This window comes from Periophthalmus magnuspinnatus, chromosome 3, assembly GCF_009829125.3.
Source record: "Periophthalmus magnuspinnatus isolate fPerMag1 chromosome 3, fPerMag1.2.pri, whole genome shotgun sequence".
Lineage (NCBI taxonomy): Eukaryota > Metazoa > Chordata > Actinopteri > Gobiiformes > Gobiidae > Periophthalmus > Periophthalmus magnuspinnatus.
This window is the reverse complement of record NC_047128.1, coordinates 16,184,984-16,212,158: the sequence shown is the minus strand read 5'-3', so window position 1 is coordinate 16,212,158 and position 27,175 is coordinate 16,184,984. Positions and strand designations below refer to the sequence as shown.

The 27,175-nt window shown below is 39.8% G+C and overlaps 1 protein-coding gene across 1 annotated transcript in view; it reads right to left on the bottom strand.

The window, feature by feature from the left end:
• itga11a (integrin, alpha 11a) overlaps positions 1-27,175 on the bottom strand; it is a 110,892-nt gene that overhangs the window by 47,635 nt on the left and 36,082 nt on the right. The window contains exons 3-10 of the mRNA XM_033988910.2: positions 17,435-17,547; positions 13,174-13,265; positions 12,013-12,127; positions 10,720-10,847; positions 10,045-10,193; positions 9,203-9,347; positions 8,235-8,400; positions 4,947-5,017 (exon numbers count right to left, since the gene is read on the bottom strand). Of these exons, the coding sequence (XP_033844801.2) occupies positions 4,947-5,017; positions 8,235-8,400; positions 9,203-9,347; positions 10,045-10,193; positions 10,720-10,847; positions 12,013-12,127; positions 13,174-13,265; positions 17,435-17,547 (979 nt within the window). The remainder of the gene's footprint in view (positions 1-4,946; positions 5,018-8,234; positions 8,401-9,202; positions 9,348-10,044; positions 10,194-10,719; positions 10,848-12,012; positions 12,128-13,173; positions 13,266-17,434; positions 17,548-27,175) is intronic.

Genomic DNA, 27,175 nt, shown 5'->3' with positions numbered 1-27,175 from the left:
ATCATCTTTGGCCCACAGAAACATAGAGAAAGTGCCAGCAGTCACCTCCAGTCTCTCTAAAACCTTCAAATCAGGCTAGAAATCTAGGGGTAATAATGGACTCAGACTTGAACTTTAACAGCCACATCAAATCAATAACATCTGCAGCTTTTTACCATCTAAAAACATTGCAAAAATCAAAGGTAAACTGTCAAAGCCAGACTTAGAGAGACTTATCCATGCATTTGTCTCCAGTAGGTTAGACTACTGTAACGGCCTGGTCACTGGCCTCTCCAAACGAGCCTTAACACAGCTGCAGTACATCCAGAACACTGCTGCTCAGGTCCTGACTAGAACCAGGAAGTACGAGCACATAAGTCCTGTGCTCAGGTCTCTGCACTGGCTCCTGTAGCTCAAAGAATAGACTTTAAAGCAGCTCTGCTTGTCTCTCCATGGCCTAGGTCCAAAGTATATCTCCGACATGTTAGTGCCATATGAACCATCTCGCAATTTGAGGATTTCAGGGACCGGCCTCCTGCTGGTGCCCAGAGTCAGGACTAAACATGGGGAATCAGTGTTTAAGTTTTATGCAGCTAAAACAGTCTTCCTGAAGATGTGAGACAGGCCTCTACTAATGTTTAAATCCAGGCTAAAAACAGTTCTGTTTAGCTGTGCATACGAATGAAAGGTTTTTATTCTGCACTCTTCTCTTTTAATGTTAATTTTATGATGATTATTTGTGATTATTTATGTTTTGATTTGTGTGATTTTAATATATTTCTTATTCTGTAAAGCACTTCGAATTACCTTGTGTACGAATTGTGCTATACAAATAAACCTGCCTTGCCTTGCCTTTAAACCATACAACAGCGACTTGCTAAATTATACTTTTCAGTCAAATATTAGCATATTCATTTGCATTTAGATGTGTTTTAGGAAAATAAGGCAGTTGTCTTAACGCCTCCCATAACTCGTGCAGCGCCTGGGGGTCCATCCTGATCTTTAGCCAGCATTTTGGTCAGAAGTTGGCAGGAGGATAATCCTATTGTACATGTTTTAAGATGATGGGAGAAACAGCGGCATATCCAACTCACCAGACACGGGGAGAACATGCAAGGTTTGGACGTTGAATCCAGAGCTGTTTTACTATGCGACTATAGTATACAGTAGTAGATAACTTAAATAGTGTGATATCTGTGATCCTTGCAGTTTCTGTAGTTCAGACCATATGCTACATGCTGGTTCGTGTAGCTTTAACCCTGACCGCTCCTGACCACTGGAGCTGCTCTGACCGCTCACATACCTCTCTCCTCTGACAGTGTGAGGCTCTGTGGTTGTGGTCAGAACAGTCTCCATGGTAAATCATTGAACCCCAAAACACTACAAGCTTATAAAGGCTGACCTACTTTAGACTGAAGGGAAAAGGATTTAGAATTCTTTATTAAAAAACTTGTCATTGCCATTATAAAAGTCCTATGTTCTATTTCAATATTTATGAGCTTTGTGATGTTTCCGAATCAAAAACCTGGAGCTTCGGTACCACTTCATAATAATTACACTATTTACAGCCTTATTAAAGCAAGAACAAAGGCTTAATGTAAAATGAACAAAGAGTTTAACAATGATCCAGGCTTAGAACTATTTCATTAAGGCTTTAGAGTTTGGAGTTTGGGGCGAATTTAAAAACTACACACCCAGACCAAACTGATCACTTCAGGGTCTAGCAATTATCGTTCTGAGCCTTATTAAAACTGCTTCAATCCCCAGTTCACCAGCAACTTTCTACACTTTTACGGTGTCCAGTTTTTTGTCTGACAGCAGCGGTTTGATTCCTAGTCAGGTGGAGTTTGCACGTTCTCCCTGTGTCTGGGTAAGCTTCCTCTGGGTGCTTCTAACCGAAAACCTGCAAATTAGACTAAACTTTCAGCTAAGATAGTCCTTACTAAACCTGGCTGATGTGGACTTGTTGCCTGGCCTTCCAAAACCGCACACGTTTACAATTACTTTACAAAATGTGGGTCTGGAATTGTATCCTGTCTCCCTGATTTCAGATGGGTGTGATTGACAGGTGGATTAACCAATCAGAGAAATGCGTGACACGGTGCATTCAAGTCAAAAAATAAATAGTAAATGAAGTGATTTTGTTCTGAAGTACAGTAAAATATTCAAGAAAAAAAGTCTTGCATCTTTACGTGCTACAAATTCGCCTCTGTGGTTGGACCGTCCCAAGTAAGGACAGTATGGTCTACTTCCAAGGATGGGTTCTAGGGAGAAACAGATAGACTCTTAGGTTTGGAAATTTAACTTGGAACCTTTTTGAACTAAAAGCCAATGTAAATGTCTACTGTTCTTAAAGCAGACATATTGTGCTTGTGTCTGCTATATAGTTATAATCTATGACACAATATGTTACAATTTGGACATTTCAGATCCCAGTATTGATCTAAAACGACTTAATAATTAGGCACCGCGTTCGAAAACTGTGGTACCCAATGGGGACAACAAAGAACTGTGTAGCCATCAGCTTCTCCTATGGATAGCTGAACAAGCCACAGCCTTTTTTTTTCCGATTGTACCAAAATGTCAACACGAAGCTGCTGAATCCTACGTGTATCACAAAATAAATACATCCCAAGGAGCATAGACCAGTGGCAGCTGGCAAATGGCAAAATGGCGTCTTGAAAATAAGCTCTTTAATAGCTTATTTTCAAGACGCCATTTTGCCGATCAGCTCCCGTTACGCTACACAAATATTCATGAATCGCTCCAAATGCAACTTCGGTAGTGGAAATGAAAATGGGAAACAACAAGCCTCTGAAAAGTCCATTTTGCAGCTAGATCCACTTAGATACAATGATATCCCTTTTTCCTCAAGTTTTCCTGGTTAGGTTCTGGAACATACATACTGGCACAGAAAATAAAAATTAATAAAAAAGCCTTAATCAAATGCAAACTTTAAGATCTATAAGAACTAGAATACTGGGCTTGACTTGCACTTTCATCACATACATTAGGTCAAAACTGTACATAATTGTATCTCCATATCTCCTCTGTATGCAGACTCATGCTCCATCTATGACATAAGCAGCCCGACCGCACCACTTCCAAAGCCATCTGGACCGGGGCTGCGTTTCTCTTTAAACCTCCACATTCTTTCCTACAGTTTTTTTAATTTTCTTTTCGACTCCAGTTTGTGCTACAAAAATACTACATTTCCAGTCAGTGCCGTATATACAACTTCTATATTTATTCTCCATAATAAATTGGAATGTTTATTTATGGCTCCCAAGACAAAACGCACCGTGAAGAGGATGGAAATTCAAATGAAAAGGATGATTGGACTTGAGCGGCGAGCCAGAGAGAGAGAGGGGGAGAAGAAGGCTTTGGGTGGCTCAGGTAGAGTGAGGACATGACTAATCTAATCTACAGTTTTGTTATCTTGGAAATCAGCACATGGGGTCTTCATGATTGGAACATACAAGGAAGTTTTCAATTAAGAGGCACTGCAGCTGTTTTTTTTTTTATTTATTTGAAACATTACTGACGTTATGAAGAATACTGTATTGCTAATTTAATGTTCATGTGTTAATACAGCCACTCAAAGCGCTTTACATCAAGGAAACACTCACCCATTCACACACACATTCATACACCAGTATATGCAGACACTGGGGGCGAGGGGCGTTAAGTGTCTTGCCCAAGGACACAACAACAGTATTCATTTGTGGGAGCTGGAATTGCTGCGTCAACCTGTGGACCAGTGGATCTGACCACTTAACCAGCAATATGTTTTATGTTGAGAACCTTTGGATCAGGGGTCGAGCACTCTGTCAACTGAGCTACTTGATGTCAAATGTTTTCTTATAAATGTGAATTCAAATGATGGAATCACACATCTTAGATTGATACAGCAACATTTTTATTTTTTTTATTTAGACATACAAAAATGAATGAATAAATAAAAAGACTGTTAAAGATGCACTTCGTAACTCTACTGGGTGATGCTACCAACCAAATTACAAGTCAGACCTTTGGAGAAGCAAGCCTGCTCTCAGCAATAATGCCCAAGATTAATGCTACACTGTGGAACATGCAGACTAAACAATTGCATTTGCATGGAGACAAGCAGACACCTCCACCAGGAAAGTGAAGTAATTCAGCTATAAATTTAAGAATAAGAACAACAAACTAATCGATGATAGAAGTTAATTCAAGGAAATAACAGCACTTTGTAATTTAAGGTGAAGATTGGGCCGATGCAAGTGAACACTTAAACGTCCTATATTACACAAAAGTGATTCTTGTGTGAGCTTTAAACCATGTTATAATGTTGTTACCACATCAAAAACATACATGGAGTTGTGTTGTGTTTCATTCACACATGTTTGAGCGATTCTTTATTATTAGTTCACGGGAGAGCACTTCCTGTATTACCACATGACATCACAAAGTGGAACAGAATGTTTTCAGTTTGAGAGAAGAATGCAGCCTAAATATGCAGGGTGCGTGTGTTAAACATGTGAATGAAACGAAACAAAACTCCAGGTATGTTTGGGATGAGGAAACAACATTATGACATGGACCAGAAAATAGCTTGGCTTATAGGCCTTTAAGGGATACTAAAGTATATGTAATATGTCTGTACTTTAAAAGCCTGTAGCTTCCATAATAAAAAAAGAAAAAAAAAAACCCATCACATTAATATCATGTGATTGGTGGCTTTGCATACTTTCATTGCTGCCTAATGTTTCCCATAGGATAAGACTGTGTGTCATTTCCTATCAGTACACGTGTGGAAGTGCTAAATCAGGACGAGCTAATGGGCCACACAGCGGGCCACACAGTGAGCCCCACGGGACCCGACGATGATAAACGCTGTAGCTGAGGGAGGGGCTAGCACACGTCAGAGAGTGAGACAACATGTGACTGTTTGTGTGACAGAGGAGAGAGAGGGATCACACACTAACCTCCACAGTGTGTGCGGAGAAGCCAGCCTGGGACATCTGGAGACCAAACGCAGTGCCGTTCTTACTGGTGCCTGTGGAAACAAAGAGGAGCCCGGTCAGAGGATTCCACAACAAAACACACTTCATCTGGCTGTGAATCAGTACTTCACATAGTCGGCTTTATTTAAGATATTTAAAGGACTTATTTTACACTATTTTCTGTGTATGTTATACTGTTGTTTCCTCATCACAAACAGACCTGCATATTTAGATTGAGTTCTTCTCTCAAACTGAAAACATTCTGTCCAACCTTGTGATGTCATGTGGTTATACAGGAAGTGCTCCACTGCGTTTTTAAACTCCATACACCTTCACTAGAATCATGTGGATGATTTCAGCCCTGGAATTGTCAATCTCTACTAAACTAAAGGTAACACAACATGACATCACAAGGTGCAACACAGCATTTTGAGCTTTAGAGATGTAGACAGATTAATAATGCAGAGTTACTCAAACATGTGTGAATGAAACAACATTATAACATCATAACAACTCACAAGAATCAATTTTTGTGTACTATAGGACCTTTAACTGCAACACTTTTGGAGTAAAACTAGAAATGCTAAAGAAAAAGGTTCAAGGGAGATTCCAGATGGGTTGCAGGATATTAGTTCAAGATTAAGTCGATGTACTGTAATTCAAGAAATAATACTATTTACTGGTTGCCATTGGTCTAACGTGCCTCATTGTGATTATTTGTTCACATGGTAATCTGCTGATGGTAAGCACTTCTAGAGCCACAGCTGCCCTGGGGTACACTGACGGAAGCGAGGATGCCAATCTGCTCCATCATCTTCTCCGACCACCACCAATCACTCACTAATAGGTCTATTTCATGGGCCAAGTGTTTTGCCTAAGGACACAATGAGAACGTCAGAGCTGGGATCAAGCTGCCAATTTCGGGTTGGTTGGTGAATGCTCTAAGCTAAGTCATTTATTTAGTTTGTAGGAAAGAGATATCCACTTTGAGTCTCTGCACTGAATATCGGTGTGACTGCTTTTAATTTGTGCACCTCCAGCCTCTATGGGGCACTGTGGTTTAGATGTTTGGAGTATAAACCCCAGGTATAAAGGGGCAGGCAACTGGCACCAGGTGTTAGAAGGTGCAGAGGCATATGATTTTTGACCATGTTTATAGATGTTCCACTGTGGTATTTTGGCAAAGGTGAACCATATTAATTCATTTTAACTACTATTACTACTACTACTACTACTACTACTACTACTACTACTACTACTACTACTACTACTACTACTACATAATACAATTGTTGTATTACTGTTGCTCTGCAATAAAACATTTTAAATGTGCTCCATAAATACATTTGATTTTCGCTTTTGAGAAGGGTTCAGCATGATCACATCATATGTCTCAAACATGCATGTGCTCAGTCAAGCAAGAGGATGGAATTTGGAGTGACATCTGTAACAATAAAACCTTCAGCTGCTATTTTCACAAACCATAGCTTACACGGTGTACTATGGAGGAAACATGCAGCTGATACAGTGAGGCAGCACAGATGATTGAAATGAATCAATAAAAACATGTATGAATCTTTTTTCTGACAAATCTTTCCACCAGATTGATGTGTGTTGCACAGAATTGAGTTCTACATCTTTATCTGGAACGACTTTCACTGAAAGGGATCGAGAAAAGGCGGAATGCCCAGAGAAATATTTCAGTCTCATTGATTGAAGCGTTGCAACAGTGGAGACTGTATATTTAAATGGACATAGCTAACCTGCTGTGTTCCAAATAGGAAGTGATCATGGGTGCACTTCCAGCTCCGTCGTCTCTGGCTCCAATTCACTTTACATTGGGAAACTTTTGCCCCTCTTCCCATAACTGCTGCTGTCAGGCTAGTCATTTTGGTCTTAAAATGTCTGTATTAACCCGCTCTACATGATCCTGGTGTTTTTATTTAACTTTTGTCTCCGTAACTCAATATATGAACATTAATAACAGACAAATCAGGCGGTTTCTTTCACTGAGGTCACTCCTGCTAGCGTTAGCAACAGGTTTGATTGAGAGCATTGCTAAACGCCTGCTTCCTTCTAAACCAGCAGTGCAGACGGGAGGGGGTGTTACTTTCAGCCACCTTGCTCTGGATTGGCTCTTTGGTTGCTATGATACTCACGGTCAGAATTCCTATAACCCTATAACTGCTAGCCTCAATGAGCTACATTTGACTGGAGCTGAACGGTATGGGTGATGTCCTTTAGTCCACTTCTGGATACAGTCTATGAGAGCATGCAGAGAATTCCAACTTTTGCTACATCCAGCTGAGAGAAAAGCGCAAATCTTTCCTTCCACAGATAATGACAGTGGACTAAGTAACGGATTTCAACAGGATTAACTCTGAAAGACACAAGATATTTGAGTGATTTCTTCTGGGCTTGAATCACTCGCCGTAGACCAACACCTAAGACCAACCACAAGTGTGAGGAGGGCGCCAGGAAATCAAAGACACTTCATTCAACATATTTCCTCTAAACCTCTTCTTCAAAAACTATTAAAGTGGAACTAAACACTAAATCCAGCTCTTTTGCTACTAAACTGTGTATATGGTATATGGTGTTTTAGTCAGACACACATGAACCTAAGTTTGTGCTGCCTGGAGTTCCCTTTGCAATTTCAAGCGCTACATGACATCACACAAGACTGCCCTAATTACAGCCAGCAGTTTCTGATTACAAACACCTGGCTGCGGGGGTGGAGTTTGAAGAGTGAATACCTGTTAGATCAATCGAGAGCTTTTATTGACAAAAGAAATTCTTGATCAAATAATTGGTCCTGTCGATCAATGGCAAAATGTATCTGACCCAAACTACACCTGCACAGGAGATCACGCAAAAAAAACTTTTTATACCAAAAAAAAGTACTAGGAAACAATGTATTTATATAAAACAGATTCAACTTGTGAATCATGAATTTATTCTGCCTTTTAAATACCAAAAAATACCAAATCTTCAACTAACTCACTCCCTCCCATTTCGGCTGCTGTCCCATATAAATCCTTATAATCAAAATAAAATAACACAAATTTTGATCGACTAAGGCGCCATCAACAGATCAATCGACTAAACGACTAAAAGACTACTGCTCCTTATACCTCCAGACCCACCACTCGCCACTCTTTTCCTTCTTCCTTTCCACTATTGCCCAGTTTAGCAGCTCTATTTGAAATGTGGTTGTGAGCGGGTGGTTTAGATACTCGGTCCCACTTTAAAAACAATGTGTTGTCAGACCTTCCAGGCTAAAGATGCGCTCCCCCAGGGCGTCCACGATGTCTTTGAGCGCAGACTCGTCCGTCACGTTGAAGAAGTGCTTGTCGTCCGGGTCACTGGCGATGTACTTGATCTCATTCAGGAAGGCCTCCGGGTTTATGCCTCTGCGGTTGTAGTAGCCCAGCACCTGTCGCCGGGGGACAGGACCGACAGGAGTATGTTAACAGCTATAAGTATGATCCATCGGGTTAATGTTCACTAGTTCCACAGCCATCGGCAATTGTTTGTGCTCACGTCATATAATTGAAAGTCATAATTTCATAAAGGGCAGTGGCCTAGTTATGGTTTTCGGAAAGATGAAAAATTAGGACTGTTGGCATAGCGATTAACAATTTTAAACAAAGTAATGTACTGTTTTTGCAAGGAACATCCAAAAATTGATCTCCTAAGGGTTGGTTCTACAGGCGTGCCATATGAATCTAATCGTTCAAGGTCTTTAACTGACAACAATTGCGTCCTTAGTTGGGTTGAATAATGGCACCACTTTCTGGAGCTATAATATGAACGCATTTTTTTTTTCATATTAATTTACTCAAATTGACAGACAAGACATTGAACTTTGTGTCAGTTTTTGTTTCATGTGGATAGGCTCAGTAATTATTGATATATCAACCCTTAACCCGGTAAACAAATCTTCAATCTGACAGTTAAGCAGCACATTTGACCACAGGATGTATTCTATTTCTGGTGCAGTGTCAAAGGTTACACTCTTCTGAAAACAGCTGAGCCCTTCCTTGCAATGGAATAAGATCACTGGATCACTGGGTCAGGGATAATTTATTGTAAGCCCTTCCATTGTTCTGTCTTCACACTCAGAACTCTCCTTTAAGACCTTCAACACTGCCTTGGACCCCCTCGCCCATGCTCCTGATGTTTGGGTGCATTGGGATACACTTGTGACTGCTGAGTACTAATTAACTGAGACTCACCGCGATGGCATAGCGTGTGATGCCCTCCCTCTCGCTGTCCTCTATGGCCTGCTGCAGATCAGGGCTGTCGTGGGACTCTCCGTCTGTGATAACGATCATCACCTTCTTAGCCCCGCGCCGGCCGCCATGTTTGAAGCCTTCTGAACTGTAGCAACCAAAGCACACTTTAACAGAATGTGCAGTAGTTTTAAATCTATGTTATAATGTTGTTTTCTAATCAAAACATACATGGAGTTGTGTTTTGTTTCATTCACACATGTTTAACACATAAACCCATATTTAGGCTGAGTGCTTCTCCCAAACAGAGAACACTCCAGTCCACCTGGTGATGTCATGTGGTAGTACAGGAAGTGCTCCACTGTGGTTTTCCATACACTTTCACTAGAATCTAGAGGGTCGCTCAAACATTTTGTGAATGGAACAAAACGCAACTCCATGTATGTTTTGATGAGAAAACAACATTAGGGTCTCACAAACAATGTTACTGTCCACATGCGATAATTTCTCAGATGAAGATGCGAAACTGGGACGGACCGCCCAAGTGCAGCCAATCAGAGTGCTGCTTACTTTCTTCTGGGGTTACAGAAGATACAATACTTTTTAACTGCAGACAGCTCACAGCAGTACTAACCTTACATTTTACTCTTAGTTTATGGGAAAACAAACTATTTACTCACTGACAAAAATAAAGTCAGCCCAGCTTTAAGTTCATTTTCCACAGGTCATGGGGTCTGGGTCATGTCTGCTCAGCATGCTGCAGTATGGTTAGCCTCAGAGGAACACTGACATGACCCTGGCTCACAACTGTTCTGTTATTAAAGTTATGTGGAACACATCCTCACCGTGCCACGTTGATGCCCAGAGCTGTGTTGGTCTCCTCTCCTCCTCGCTGGTTGATGCTTCTTGCTCTCTTCACCACCTCCTCCACTGATTTGTAGTCATTGAGCTGGAACTCATGGACCACTTTCTCCCCATACTGCACCACCCCGACCTGACCAATGAGCACACGGTTAAAGTTAGATAGATTAGAGTATCAGGCTTGAGTTCTGTTGTTGACTAAACCTGTACAGTTCATCACAATCAAACAAGTGAACAAGTCTTTAAGTAACAGAATGCCATTGACAAATATTAAAATATATTTTTATTAGACAGAACATGTAAAATCTGGGATTCTTAAAGCCTCTCTCAAATGTGAATGCTCCAGGATGTGTTCAAATAGTACCTTGAGCTCAATATCAATTGTAAAAGCTAATTGTACATTTGCAATAACTGTCAGTTTTATATTGTCTATATTTTCATTGTCCCATTGTAGTAATTAAACATATTGTTCAGTCCAATATGAATGTGCATGTTTAGTATACTCCTCTCCTCACAAATCCCCACAAATCATAAAATAATTCTTACAAAATTATTTAAAAGTGCAACTATGGTCAAAAATACACAGAATCCTGCTGTAAATCCCTCCCTCCTTTCATCAGACCTTTGCTCGTGTTGTCAGTGTTCCTGGTTCTACACACCTGGATCTGACCTGGTCCCACATAGAACTTCTGCAGAATGTTGATGAGAAAAGCCTGCACTTCGTACCAGGGGTAGATGGAGTTGGATCCATCCAGAACGATCACGATGTCCATGTAGGTCTCACACCCTGAAAAACAGTTAAGAGCAGAGCGTTGGTCAGGCAGTTCTCTGTGGATGGACAGAGCAGATGTGCACTAATGACAAAGCACTGAGCCAAAGAGAAACATTCTAGTTGCAGGGTGAAGACAGAAGTTATATTAGAATCTGGCTTTATAGGAGATTAGCACTACTGTTACATAGCAAAAGAAAATTCTATTAATTGGATAAAAGTTTCACAGTGAAGACGTTTTGCTGCTCATCCAAGCCTCTTCTTCACTTTCTCCGTAGTATTGATGTACACTGCCTTATATCTATCTGAACGGAGGAGCTAACTGCACTAAAATTAACTGCCCCCGAGTCATAATTTGCGTAATACACCTCGCTAACAAACAGAAACTGTAATCAAATAGGCGTGTTAGTTTCACTCTACTTGGACGACTGAGGGATTACACAGTATTATCTGCACTATGGGCCCCTCTGACTCCCAACCGTCACTCACACACCACATATAGGCGTGGATGAAGTGTTGTGCTACAAAAACATTTGCACTAGTTTGGGAAGGAGCTATTCACCAACTCAAGCCACTACCGTCCCAGCTACAATGTACAATGGGAAAAATGAATGGGAACTTGACATTTGGAAACAAGAACAAATTACCCACATCCAAGACCCATTACAATGAAGAAGTTTGGACTTAAAACTGACCAACTTCCTGGTTTTAGTTTGCCTGGGATCCAGAATATACACTTCTTGACGGGTGGATTATTAATTTACATGTGCATTAACCAATCAGAGACAACCATGGTCCATCTGTATCAAAACAAATATGGCTGCTTACGTGGAAAAAAGAAAAAAAAAACTCACAGGGAACTAAAAAAACATCTCAGATTTCTGCAGAATAAATGACCGAATCCCTAAACTCTGTTCATGAGAGGAGAGAGAAATGTGATTTTGTTTGTAAATGATAAAAGACTAATTAGCTAACACATTTGACTGCATGACCACATTTTGATTGACTGAAGGGCGTGGGGACCAGGCTGATATCGATCTGCTCAGAAGGAGACAACCTCACCAAAAAGAAATACATGTGAATAAAAACAGAAGTACTTACAACAAACAACCTTATAACATAAATTGAACATGAACTGATTTGCCAGTATAAGCCTTGTTACAGATCAAACTGTAGGACTTACGCTGGAAGGCTGGGGCTATGGTCCTGGAGAACTTGAAACTGGCGTTGACTCTGGAGCAGATCCCAGTGCTGTAATAAGAACTGCCACACTCATAGGACCACAGAGGACCACAGGCCTGGAGAGCAGAGACAGCAGCGTCACACAGGCACCAACTACCACGGTGTAGAGACAGTATTCAATATATGGTGCAGAACATCAGCTCTTAAGAAAGATGCAACGCAAAGTCATGAGTCTGAAAGAGATGTGCATGTTTACCTTTTTAATAAACAAGTCTCAGAGTACTTTACAGACACCATACTTTTACTTCTGCTTGAGTAATATATTTGACAGTGTAACAGTACTCCTACTTGAGGAATATGTTGTACAGTGTAACAGTACTCTTACTTGAGTAAAAGTTTTGATTAGGTAAATACTAGAGTGTCAGGTCGGGAGGGAAGGTCTGCTGCAACTGGTCATTCAAGGATGAAGTTTGGAAACAGAGTTATTTTTAAAGTTAGAAAACAGATTATGGTTTGGTTAAGTTTACAAACGGAGTTTGTAAGTTTACAAAAGGAAAATGGCTGTGGTTAGAAAAATGTTTTGAGTTAGTTAAGTAACTTCAAAAAACACATTTTCAATCCACTAGCCTTATCTCAACATACACCATAAAATAAAATGTAAAACAGTGAAAAAATAAAACATTTTAGGCGTGTTTATAGCTACAGATGCTGTCGTATTACCGTGGCAACCAGAGCTACATGATCATTTTCATTTCTCCACCCCCCACTGTCTGGCATTAACCTTTTGCTTCCTCTTCCCACTGTGAGTAAGTCCACAAGTGACAAATGTTGATAATATGAAATGATTTGAATATTTGTGGTTCTTCAGATAGGATTTATTATTATTTTATTTTTGTGGTCTATTTTTAATATAAAATTGTGTGTAATATTTCATGTCTTGTCCATCCAGCTACATTCATTTCACATTATATATCAGATGTCATGTCCAGACACTCCGGATTGTGTTTCCCAAAGTTTTGGCTACTCTACCAGCCTCAGTTAATAAAACCCAATGTAGACTTTTTCTTCCCTCAGAACATTTTAGATTGACCATTTAAGGCCTTAATGTTTGGAAAATACTTGTAATAACAGGAAACCCAGGGATGCAGAGCAGTTTTCTCACCACAAAGCTGTTGTCTGTGGGGTTAGACGCCAGAGTCATGCCCAGTCTCATCTTGTCCTTACGCTCCGAGACGTTGGTCAGAGATATCCTGCCTTAGAGCAAAGACATTTTAAAACACACATAAACACTACACATGTGCAGTAGGATTGTCAAAAGAATCGAAAATCAGATCTTAAACTATACTAAAACTAGAGCAGGTAAGACCACGTAGACCAGTATTTTTAAGGCTAAGGCACACTTTATTGTCCCCGCAGGGAAATTTGTCCTCTGCATTCAACCCATCCTTCAATTCCACAGGGACACCTCTGGACCACTATGGAGCCTACCTGGACGACTGAGGGATTGCACATTTAAGGCCACATGAGAATATAAAACGTACTGTTACTTAAGGTTCAAAAAACACATTCTATTGTTTAAATAAAGAGTTTTTTATCATCGTGGTATCAGAATCAGCGTTGAGTATCAAGCCTATTAGTTTTTACCAAATCGAGTTGGAAATTTTGGGAAATTCTGAAAATTTAGTACACACATGCTCTGATACTGGTCAGAGATATCCTGTCTTAGAGCAAAGACATTCTGCTCACATGACATTTTAACACACGCATGCTAACACACACACATTAGCACTACAAATGCACAAACATGCATTAACACTACACAAAAACACTACACACACATACAAACACACACACTCAGCCTCCCAGATGTTGGTCAGAGTTGCCTTAGATTCTTGCCCTAGAGGAGGGACATTCTTCTCACGAGACACTTATACACATGTGTAAACATTACACACACATAGACACATACACACACCCACGCACACACACATATATAAACAGTACAGAGTACAGTACAGGGAGCAAACAGGATTCCCCATCTGGAGCAAGAGCTACAGGGTAGTGCTGTCTGCTGTCTCAACACTGCACAAACCCACATCTGCTTAAGTGTTGTGTGTTCAAAATGTGCACACAGCAACAAACCGAGACTAAACTTGGACTAGACCCCGAGCTAAACCAGGACTGGAACAGGACCAAACCAAGTCTACATCAGTACTAAACTGGATTCAAGAGGAGCCAAACTAGGATAAGTTTTGAAATAACAATAAGTTACACTGTAGCACATTAAAGGTAATGGCATTTGCAGTGGTAAAATGCTTTACCAAGAAAATATTCACTATGTCTCCTAGTCATTTACAGTGTCCTACTGACCATGGGGACACGAATAATCAAATTACTATAAGATAAACTAAGGTACTAGTAGTACATGCTATAACCATCCAATTACTGTGCTGTGAAGTAAAGTGCATTCAGTGCAAGTTTTTTGGAAACAAGTCAAACACAAACTGTGCTCATTATTGGGAATAACTGAATCCAAAACTAAACCTGGACACACCAGAATCAAACCAGTTCAAGTGTGAAGATACTTTTAGTTCTGTAAATAACTTTAACCTTGGTAAAACAAGATATGCAGCATGTGCTGTATGTGCTGTGTGCAGATGACATGCACAGAGACACACGTGTGCAAAGGAACATAAACCACACAGGAATGTGTCTGTGGTTGTGCCCACTCTGCAGCTGGCACACATGGAGCTAGGAGTCGTTACACTGGCCGTGTTTACATGTGCACCAAAAATCTGATCATGATCTGAGTTCTGCAGTTTTAAGATTATTGAAATGTCTGATGTGTGTAATCTGATTATGCTCTCCCCTGCAGATTGTTGCAAAGGAAAAAGGGAAAAACTAACAAAAATGAAAAACAAAATGTTAAAGATTAAAAGAGTCATTAAAGATGGCGTATTTCACTTCTATGGGGTACTACATGCTAACACATAACACATAATTAGAACATAAACATAATTTAGACCACCATGCTACTTTTATTGTTTTGAAAATGCTGTATTCACCAAAAAAAGCAACATATTAACATGTTTTATAAGTTTTGCTTTTGATTTTTGACGCTCTCAGTCAAAAGTCACTTAAAATTCAAAGTATAAAATTTTGCAGCAACGATCCAAGACGCCAAGGCATAAGCAGCTGCTCCTACGTGAGTCGATCTAACTTAGTAATAGCCAGGAAATATTGTAGGGAACCGAGATGATTGTGAAGAATAAGCCTGATCAAAACCTCATCTCTTTGATCCCTTAACTATAAGCCCCGCCCACAACAGAGAAAGGTCAATAGGAAAAAGCCTCTGTGCTCCTCAGTCCATAAACTGTAAAAAGAAGTGGACTAAGGAAATGCGACGTCACCTATAGCGTTTGGCTCCAGTCAAATGAAGCTCATCGAGGCTAGAGCGGTTGTAGGGGCTACTTTAAAGCTGCATTCCAAAGTTGGTATTCCGAACGTGAGTACAGTAGCAACCAAAGAGCCAATCACAGGGTGCGGATGCTTAACAATGCTGTCAATCAAACCTGTTGCTAACGCTAGTGGCAGCAACCTCGGGGAAAGAAGGCAGCTGATTTGTTTGTTATTAATGTTCATATGATATAAAATAAAAAAAAAAAAAAAAAACAGGATCATGTAATGTGAACAATAAGAAAGAAAAACATAAGACCAAAATCACGAGTCTGACAGCAGCAGTTACAGAGAGAGAAGACACAGTTTTTTAATAGAAAGTGAATTGGAGCCAGAATCGATGGACCCTGAACCATGCCCATGGTCACTTCCTATTTGGAATGTGTCAGCTAGCACGTTAGCTATGTTCATTTATAGAGTATATACAGTCTATGCCTCAGTCACACACGATCGACTGCTCATGTCTTGGAATCTTGGATTTTTTTCTGCAAATTTTGTCACTATAACAGTGATTTTTTTTCTATTATGTTGAATTTTTAAATGCATTGAACATGTATACTTAAAAATGATATATATTTAGGGAGAATTGTCGTGTGGGAGTATGGATGATGTAGGCCTGTGGAGGCGGAGCATTGGACAAATCTTACAGCTAACAGTAAGGAGGGTTTGAATAGGACCTTCCTCTTTATCACATATTAAATAATTTGGATTTGATTTCAGCATTTTCAGCAAACTTTTCCCCTAAAATGGTACTAAGGACTATGAAATATGGAGTTTGGGGGTTTTCAGATGTGTTTTAAATCATCTGTTTCTCAAAGCCTTTGTGAACTCATACAAACAGCTACTATACTAATTAGAGGCTTGAATGACATGAGAATATTTAAGAGGAGATGTCTTCCACGTTTAAAGACACGTGCTACACATTAGCGTCTGGTTAGAGGAAAAAGTCTGTTGTGACGCTTCCACCAGTCAGATTTAAATAATGGTCATGACATTCCAAGTTTTCCTAACGCTTTCATCAAGAGCCGTTCCAGATCTACACAGTGCTACACATCTGCCATAAAGTAAAATTAACAACAAACTAAAAATAAAATAAAAACAATATAATAAATAAATGAATAAATAAATAAATAAATAAAAATAAGCAAGAATGTCTGTGTATTCCCTCAGTTGTCCAGGTTTGATCCATAATAAAATAAAAATTCAAATTCAAGACGTTTCACTGCTGATCCAAGATGCTTTTTCAGTTTTGGTCAGATTGCCTTATATCTGTCTGAAGCAAAGAGCTAACTTGCTACTTAAAAAAAAAAAAGAAGAATCTTAAATATAATTATTATAACTATGTTTTTGTGAACTGCATAGTCCAATCTTTCATAAAAAAAATAAAATAATAATAATAATTAAAAAATGTACAAAAAATAGCAGACTCAAAAATTTGGGGAGGAGTCTGAGGGGGCGGAGCATGGGTGGAGTCTCTCTGTGCAACTTACGACTCCGATTTGAGGTGACAGTGGCTCAGTTATAAAGCATTCATCCATTGATCTGAAGGTTGTTGGTTCAAATCACACTCTTGACGGTGTGATTCCAGCTCCCACAGATGAATGCTGTTGTTGTGTCCTTGGGCAAGACACTTAGCCAACCTCACCCTCAGTGTTTGTGTATGAATGGGTGAGTGGTTCCTTGGTATAAAGCGCATTGAAAGTGGAAAAGTGCTACATAACGATGTGACCATGTGACCATTAATGCGCCTACACCTTACATTTTAATAAGGGCTCTTTTTTTTTTTTTTTTTACACCAAAATAGTTGAAATAGAGAAAATTAGGCGAGACGTTTAGCAAAATCTTAAATATAATCATAAGTTTTAATGCAAAGTGTAATCTAACTTGTATATGCACTTTAAACATGAGAAAAATGAAAACCCCCATCCACGATCCTGGGTCATGACATCGCGGTGGGAGAGCCTTACCGAGGTTGAGCTTGGTGCAGCCGTTCCCGTTGATCCTTTTGTTCAGAGAGCATTTATACACGTCTCCGGTCTGGTACGGGCCATTCATTTCATATGGAGCGCCCACCAGTAACCTGTGATTACACACACAAAGACGAGAACACATGAGCTACTGTCGTCAAATGCCACTGCTGTTATTATTCCAGGCCATATGTGAAAATACTCAGAGCATCTCTCACACCAAACCTGATCCAGTTACAAGTCTCTGCTGACAGATGGAGCTGGTTAAGATTACATCATTTTGGAAAATACACAATTACTGTTAAGAGGAGGTATAATGGTTTTCCTATTATTATTATCATTAGTATCTTAGAGGGCGTTTAAACCTTCACAATCGCTCAAGTATGATCGTGGAGCGGCGAGGGAAACAAGATACAAGAGGTTGCAAAACGTCTTGTCTCTGTCTGCAGACTTCCGATCAGATCCGTGGAAATGAATCATGGAAAAAGCTAAAACTAGTGTTATAAGCAACTTCACTGACGTGCTATTATCACTATGCAGTTGTGATGACCATTTGTTGATGAACATGCTCAAAATAAGTCTGGTAATAATTTCTCTATTTAAAAATGCTGACGTCACAATCCAGGTAATATTGAAACAAATCATTTTTGAAGCTTAGAGTTAGAGGACATTGTAAACAGGATTAATGAAACGAGGATGAATGAAGCGAAATACAACTCCAGGCAGGGGCGGTGCTGAGAGAGGGGGGTTTGGGTGGGTACTAGCATGACCCCCTAGGATGCCCAATAGCTCCCCCGAAGATTTTTGCCCGAACTGTCCAAAATGACTTACTACACAGTGCTAAAAGAGCAAAAAACATGGAGGTTTGGGGGATACGCTCTATTGTTAAAAGGCTCTAAATTATTATGTTAGGTAAGCATCCACAAAACCTTTGCACCCACTTGGCTCCTTCAACCAATACCCATTTTTTTCTATGCGAAATGTAAAAAAAGACCAAAAAAATACAAGATACACATAATCACCACTTTAGTTATAAAATGTTCATATAAATTCAGTTGGGGCCACGACGTTTCAAATCTCACTCCTTCCTCAGTCACTGTTTAAAGAGGCGGTGTTACACTTGTATGTGGTATTAACCGCTAACACATAACACATTTATATCACCATGTTAACTTTTATTTTATTGCTATATTTGCAGAAAACAATGCATTAACATGTTTTTTAAGTCTCACTTCACTTTTTCTCTCTTTTCCTCCTCCATTTGCTCCCTACACTAAGTCACTCCCCCTTCAGAGCGCCATCACAACACAATCATCGTGCATCCCGCTAATGAAACTACTGCACATCGCATCAGGTTTGTCAAGTTGCTGTGCACAGTTTTGTATCATGTTTTTGTATATTTATGGAGAATTGTCGTGTGGGATCATGGATGATGTATCGCACAGAATCTTACAGTTAACCGCAAGGAGCGTTCGAATAGGACCCGGGAGAGATTGTTAACACTCCAACATGCATGGATGATATATAAAACTCATTCAGGCATGTTTTTGATGAGGGAAAAACATTATAACATGGTAGAGAGCTAAAAAAAAATCTATTTTGAATAATACCTCCTCTTTAAGAACAACTACAGAGTTTTCTAAATGGTTTTGCAGTAATACTTCCTCTGATTTAGTTAAAGAAGTTGGACAGTTGACAATTACTAATGTATGGATCCCTCTAAATACAAGTTCAAATGAGAAGGAAACAACTATAATATGGTTAAAAACTCTGAAAACTTGATATTGCCTAATAGGTCTCCTTTAAGGTAATACTGTAAAATACTTGCAACTTAATAAATGTCCATCCATCCATCCATTTTCTTCCGCTTATCCGGGGCCGGGTCGCGGGGACAGCAGTCTAAGCAGTGACTCCCAAACTTCCCTCACCCCAGACAAATTAATAATAAATAAATGTGATGAATTTAATCCCGTACTGTAGAACTTTCAAGCCAAATATCTCCATGGTAACAAGCAGGTCAGAAAAGTTGTCCAGTGCACCTTTAAAAATTCAGAGTGAAGCAAAACACAACTCCAGGTATTTTTTCACTTTACAGCACTATAAAAATTTCTAAACAATTTAATTTGCATAACAACTCCCCCAAATCCTTAAACGCTCTATATTACGCAAAATTGACATGTTATAATGTTGTTACCTCATCAAACACATACCTGGAGATGTAAGTAACCCTGCATTATTCGTCTGTCTACGTATCTAAAGCTCAAAATGCTCTGTTCCACCTTGTGATGTCATGTAGTGGTAGTTTTCAAGTTAACAGATACATTTTACCTTTTGTTCAGTAAATATAGGCAATTCCAGGGTTGAAATCATCAAAATAATTCTAGTGAAGGTGTATGGAGTTTAAAAACAAAGTGGAGCACTTCCTGTATTACCACATGACATCACAAGGTGGAACAGAGTGTTTTGAGAGAAGAACTCAGCCTAAATATGTAGAGTTTGTGTGTTAAACATGTGTGAATGAAACAAAACACAACTCCAGGTATGTTTTTGATTAGGAAACAACATTGTAACAGATCAGAAAATAGCATAATACGGGCCATTTAAATCCAGTGCGGTTCACAGCTCTCGCCTGACTCAGCAGTGACATCACACCAGCGGCTTGTGTGTGAGGTCAAACCGCTCTCATAAACGTCAACGGGACCACAACACAACTTTATGTCCTGCACAAAATGAAAGAGTGCATTAGACCTCAGACATAGATCAACCGTAGTGCAGCGATAAGAGCCTGGAGCCGACCCGGGGTTAGTGGGATTTGTAGTTTTATTTACGGTCGGCTGCCTACACTGGAATCACTGTAGTACTGCGGGGTGCTTACTAGTGATGTGTACTGTACGTTAAAAATACTGCAGTTTTATTTTTCTGTATCACATGGTTTAAAAATGTCCAAGTGCCTAAAGAAAAGATTGTATTTCCACAGAGGTCCAGACTTTGTGACGGTCCAGAGATTTATATTAACCTACACAATTATTCATACTGGCTTAAAGTGGTATAGTACATGCTAACTTTTTTCAGTGTTCTAAGGGGTTTTATTGACATGGGATATTTTCACCTGGCCAGTCAAAAGTACATGATTCTTCACTACTTTAAGATGTGTAGTCCAGACTTTGTTTTTATCATTGATAAGTTAATTAATAATAATAACAACAGTGCATTAGTGTTATATCATGCTTTTCCAGTTTACACTTTTATGCATTATTCATTCACTACAGACTCAGTGGCGATAAGGTGTTATTGTAGCCACAGCTGTCCTGAAAGAAGCAATCTGCGCCTTTAAGCCCCTCCAAACACTCACGCACCACATTCATAATGGGAATGGAGGTGAAGTGTGTTGCCTAAGGACATAATGACAATTTTGCCACTTCTGCTCCACTGTGGTCTCCCATCTAAGTACTAACCAGGTCCGGGTTAGCTTCTCAGATCTGGTCCTTAACCAAATGTCAATGATCTCTGCCCAACAACATGTTAATCTGAGATAAGAGAAGTTTGATTTTGTTCTAAATGACAAAGGACCAATCAGCTCCTCAGTTTCCCATGTGTCACTGAAATAAACAAACCTGATTGGACGACTCTGTATGAGTTTGAAAGAAGGTGGGGACCAGACTGAGAGATCGTCTACGTACAGACAGAACCAGTCTGGATCTATAAAGGCTAATGGTAAAAGTCTAAGTAAACCACATATACAAGGAAATTAAGCCAAAACCCATAAACTGCTCAGGGAGTATTGGACAAATGAGGAAAGAGAGGTGCTACCAGGCATGGAAACTCAAGACACCAGCTGAAACTGTATCTGCAAGAGCTACAGGAGGATTTAGAGCAAACGACGGTCGGATTCTGTCAACTGGACTAAAGTTTCTTTAACAGGAGGATTCCAAAACATAAACACATAATAATGTCTTCAGAGATGGAAAATCAAGCTGTTCGAACTGAGCCAACCTGAATCAGGTTTTAGACTGTGATGATGTCATACTCTCAGATGGAGGCCAGAGACAGTGCTCCCTAATTACACTGTACTTTACCCTGAAATATCTAAAAGAAAATACCAAATGTTGCACCTGATCATTTCTATTATAGTCTAGACCTCAGAACTCACTGCATTACAACAAATATTAACTTTTTTTTTAGCTTCTCCTAACTGTATTAAATATTATTGACCTATAGAATGTTATGATGTCATCTGAAAAGGGCCTGCTTAATGTGGAAGAATGGGCCAAAAGCATCAAAATAATACTACTCAAGTAGAAGTACAAAGTAGTAAATGTAACTGAGTAAATGTAGCTGCATGAAGAAATGTTATTGAATACTCTACAAAGTGTTAAATGATTTTCAAATATGGTACTACCTTTTAGATTATAACTAAAAACACCATTTATTTCAGGCACACAACACATTCCTGTGATGTATAGATCTAGATTTGACATCAGATTGTGTGTAGAAATTAAAGCTAAGCTAAACAAACAAAAAAAAGGACAGAAATGAACCTCTCCTGAATAGCTTTAGAATGATCTTGAGCTGTATCAGAGCAAGTATAAAACCACAGTGACCAGTACACGCCCATGGACCTCTATGGAACCTACCTGGACGACTGAGGGAGTACACAAATATAAGGCTACATGATAATAAAAAAGAAAGTAATATACATAGATATAAAAATATAATAATAATAGATACATTCAAACAAGTCTCAGCGCAACAGTTAGAGTCATCAGAGCCGGTGTTCAGTGTGAGGGGAGTAACAGCGATCAGTACAAAAGTAACCCTTCTCTGTGTCCTCTGGTCCTGCGGCATCACAGCAGCCATATTTGATGAAGAAAGCCCATGCACCATTTCTATGGATACAAGAAAAACTGCTCAAATCACACAATCCAATAGTGGTTCAAACGTCTGTCCTTTGAACTGCATGTTACACTTCTTAGTTGGTGAAAATCCCAAAATATTAAGTCAAAATTCAAAATAAAAATGAAAAAAACTGCTTAATGTGCCAGTAAGACAGCCACAAGAGCAGCGAAACACGACCATGACAACCACAGAATAGGACCACATGATAATATAAGAAAATACTACGATTTAATATTGAAAATAATATTCTATTGTATATAAAAACTGTGTTTTTTATCATCATGGTGCTGGAATCGACACTGAGCAATGAGTATATTCCTTAGTTTTGAAATCAAGTTTGAAATTCCAGTATCAAGACAACACCAGTAGAAATAAATAACATTATGAAGAGGCTTTAGTGGAAATAAGTTTGTCCGTCTGGAATCTTAAGCATGAGCAGTTGAAGAGGTCGACCCAAACAGTGGCTGACCCCTTCCCTTCAGAGCTGTGTCCCCAGAGGAGGACACCTGAAACGGGCTAACGGCCAAAGCAGAGCCGCCCTGACCTCCAGAGGGATGGAGGGGTCGGAGATATGTCATCAGCTGGGGCAGTTACAGAGGCCGGGGTAGAGGAGATAAATGTGTTTCTGGAATAGATTAATAAAGCCTTCACACAAGTGTTAGTTAAAGTGGACATGTTGTGCTTCTGTCTGCTGTAGAAAGCATGGCGTTCATTTCTGTCCTGTGAATGTGACTTTTTTAGTATCGATACCAGCGCAAATGTTTTGGTACTAGTTTTATCAATTAGTATCTGATTTCAATACTTTTGACAACCCTACACAGAGCATCTTTAAGTGAAGTACCTCATCCTCTGCTTAGTTCCTGTTTCTCTAAGTGTTCTAAGATTCCAGTGCATATTCTCCGGACACAATTTGTATAATTTCTCAGAGGTCAAAGGTCATCTCACAATTTGCACTGAAGCACATCCTTCAACATAAAGGCTGTATTGAGCCATAGAACAGGCCCGTTCACCTTGAGTGTGGGGGGTATAGTCAGGGGAACACAGGGACTACTTTTTCTCCATACTAGAACTTTATTTCTACAGGTTAGATGTCTAAACAAAAAAGAAAAAAAAGGTTTATTTATTAATAGGCATAGATGTATAAATGAGGTATAGATTTCAATGTTAACTTTGAAAACAATTTTGTCTTAAAAACACTATGTATGACTTATGAGAGAGCATTTGAAGTCGGCATATGATAATATTGCTTATGAAGTTTTAAACGGGGTATTAAGAAAAATCTGCTTTTTAATTTTTTTTTTAGTTCCCTCATCAAAAACATGCTTGAGGAGGTTTTAGATGTTGTCCATGCATGTTTGAGTAATTTAGCAATCTCTCCCGAACACTATTCAAGCCCTTCTTACAGTTAGCAGTACAATTCTGTCTAAGATTCAATTCAATTCGATTTATTTTTGTAAAGCCCAAAATCACAACAACAGTTGCCTCTTAGGGCTGAATATGAGAATTGATTTAACCAACAGAAAGTTAGAGAATCAGCAATGAAACAGAAACAGACAAGCAAATTGATCAACAAAAACAAGCAAAAAATGGATAACTGTCCCAGAACATCCCCTGTCCTTAGACCATCCTTCTCGACAAGGGAAAACTAAAAAAATAAAAATAAAAAAAAAATAAAAACAGTGGGGAAAAATAGAAATCTTGAGGAGAACCACAGTGAAGGAGAAATCTACTCCCATGGACGGACAGGCTGCAGATGTGTCCAGGACTAATGTGCATCCATTTGCAGATAGAGTTCAAGTCTATACGACCAGAGCCACTCACTCCATGAGTCCATGTCATCCATGTTCACACACAACAATTCTCTGTAAGTATACAAAAACAAAATACAAAACTGTACACTACAACTTCACAAACCTGATGCAATATGCAGCAGTTTCAGTAGCAGGATGCACACTGATTGTGTTGTGACAGCGCTCTGAAGGGGGAGTGACTTAGCATGGAGAGCAAAGAGAGGGGAGACTCAAAGCTTTAAAAAATGAAAATGAAATGTATTAAGCATGTTTATACGTTCTTTTCAGCGAATATAGCATTTACAAAACATGGTAATATGGTCATCTAAATATATTATGTGTTAGCAGTTAATACATCACAGTAGTAAAATTACTTTAAATCTTAATTACTCTTTCACATATATTCTACTATTATCTGGACAAATAAACCAATCACAGCTATAAATTGCATGTTATATATGCAGACGTTTTCACCTAGTTCATGGTTAAAGGTGCACTATGTAATGATATTTTCTGAGTTGTGTTATCTGCTTGTCTCCATGGAGATGCTATTCCTTTGTCTAGAATGTTCCACAGTATGGTATTACAGCTTAAATATCTGCATGGAGACACAAGCCACGTTACAAGTCAGATCTGGGCAGAGGCACACCTCATAAAAATGTACACCAATTACAGCCACAATTTAAGCAAGCAAAGTAATAACATCTCCATGAAGACATAAAGACAAGACCAGAAAAGTTACACAGTGCACCTTTAATATGTGTAGGGTTTTCTCTATCTGCGTTCTTCAAAAATAGGACAGTAATATTAACTCCATAACAGATTTTGTCATCATGAAATTCTACGATATTAACACAACCCAATGATTGAAAACACAGAGATACATCCCTGGAATCATGCACAGACTTTATAGATGCAACCAGAGCCGAGAGGAAATGTAGTTTGGCCCAGTCTGTCACAGCTCAGAACGGCCCATGTGGAAGTCTGGCTCTGTGTTGGAACGCATCCTCAGCCTCACTCCGACTCACACACACAGCTCATGTTTTCAAAGCTAACAATATCCCCCACATCAGCATTTTCCATATTTTTGGTCATCTGAGGAGCCGCTGGAGTTCAGGTCAGGTTATGATTACCTTAATAATGGGCCTTTTGTTACACAGGAGTTGTGAGAGTAGTTGAGGACTGGATGGATGGAGCAACGATGTTTAAAGTGCATATGACAGTTTTTAATGTTATTTTAATTAGTACTTAGGTGAATGGGATAGTATCTGTGCTAAATGTTTATCATAGTTTTGCATCAGTTAAGTGTCAGTTTGTGGGAAAAGAGTTGAGAAAAGAAAGAGCATAGAGCACATAACCTGTCCAAATGGAAATATGTATTAACTGATGTGAATTGTTTGAAGAATCATTGACTTACAAGGACCAGGAAATTGGTATTTGCATTGTGTCTATTACTACAGTGTGAGGTCAGAGTATACGACCATCGCTCCGTACAGTGTGAGGTCCTTTGATGTGTACAGTGTGAGCTCAGTGTATACGACCATCAATCAATACAGTGTGAGATCCATCGTTCAATATAGTGTGCGGTCCATCGCTCCGTACAGTGTGAGCTCCATCGCTCCATCGTGCGCAAACACCTTTCATGAGCTTCATATGAGATTCAATCGCTTAGTGTGAATTTGGGAATAATATGGAACATCTTTAAATGAAAATACAAAACCTCAGCATAACCCCAGTTTAAAATCTTATTCCTGAGTATTGATCATATCTTAGTCAAACTGAATCAGGTTAAATTCTTAAATATTAATAGAAAAGGAGCCGTCTGAACAGCTGTTTGGAATAACCATCCAAAAGATAAACAACAGTTAATCCAAACCAGGCAGCACTGACTAAAAATACATGAATGGCTTTATTTTAAGGTAAAGTACACTTTATTGATCCCTCGTGAGGGAAATTCATTCTCTGCATTTGACCCAAACTTCAGTGCAGCTGTCAGGAGCAATGAGCTACTGCTATACAGCGCCCGGGGACCTAACTGGAGCTAATCGTGGTCAGGAGTACCGTAGCTGAAGTATTTGACCTATTGTGCATGTTTTGGGTTGAAGGGGGAAACCGGAGTGTCCATAGGAAACCCACCCAGACACAGGGAGAACATGCAAACTTTGCACATAAAAACCTGCACAGTGGAACCAGGAATCGTACCCGGAACCTTCTTGCTGTGAGGCATGAGTGCTAGCCACAATTCTACTGCACTGTTACCTGCCTTACATCCTGGCATTCCCTCTGTCTGTGCCAAACTGGTACACTTTTCCAGACTCGGTGCATCTGGAGCAGTGTTTGGACCGGACACGTGGAAAGAGCTGAGACTAGACAGAGCCACAGAGAAGAGAGAGAGACTCACAGAGAAGAGAGGGACTCAGAGAGAAGAGAGAGGGACTCACAGAGAGAAGAGAGAGGGACTCTGAGAGAAGAGAGAGGGACTCTGAGAGACGAGAGAGACTCACAGAGAAGAGAGCGGGACTCACAGAGAAGAGAGGGACTCACAGAGAAGAGAGAGACTCAGAGAGAAGAGAAAGGGACTCACAGAGAAGAGAGGGACTCAGAGAGAAGAGAGAGACTCAGAGAGAAGAGAGAGGGACTCACAGAGAAGAGAGGGACTCACAGAGAAGAGAGAGGGGCTCAGAGAGAAGAGAGAGACTCAGAGAGAAGAGCGAGGGACTCACAGAGAGAAGAGAGAGACTCACAGAGAAGAGAGAGGGACTCACAGAGAAGAGAGAGACTCAGAGAGAAGAGAGAGACTCAGAGAGAAGAGAGAGGGACTCACAGAGAGAAGAGAGACTCACAGAGAAGAGAGGGACTCACAGAGAAGAGAGGGACTCACAGAGAAGAGAGGGACTCACAGAGAAGAGAGAGGGACTCACAGAGAAGAGAGGGACTCAGAGAGAAGAGAGAGACTCAGAGAGAAGAGAGAGGGACTCACAGAGAAGAGAGAGACTCAGAGAGAAGAGAGAGGGACTCACAGAGACAAGAGAGACTCACAGAGAAAAGAGGGACT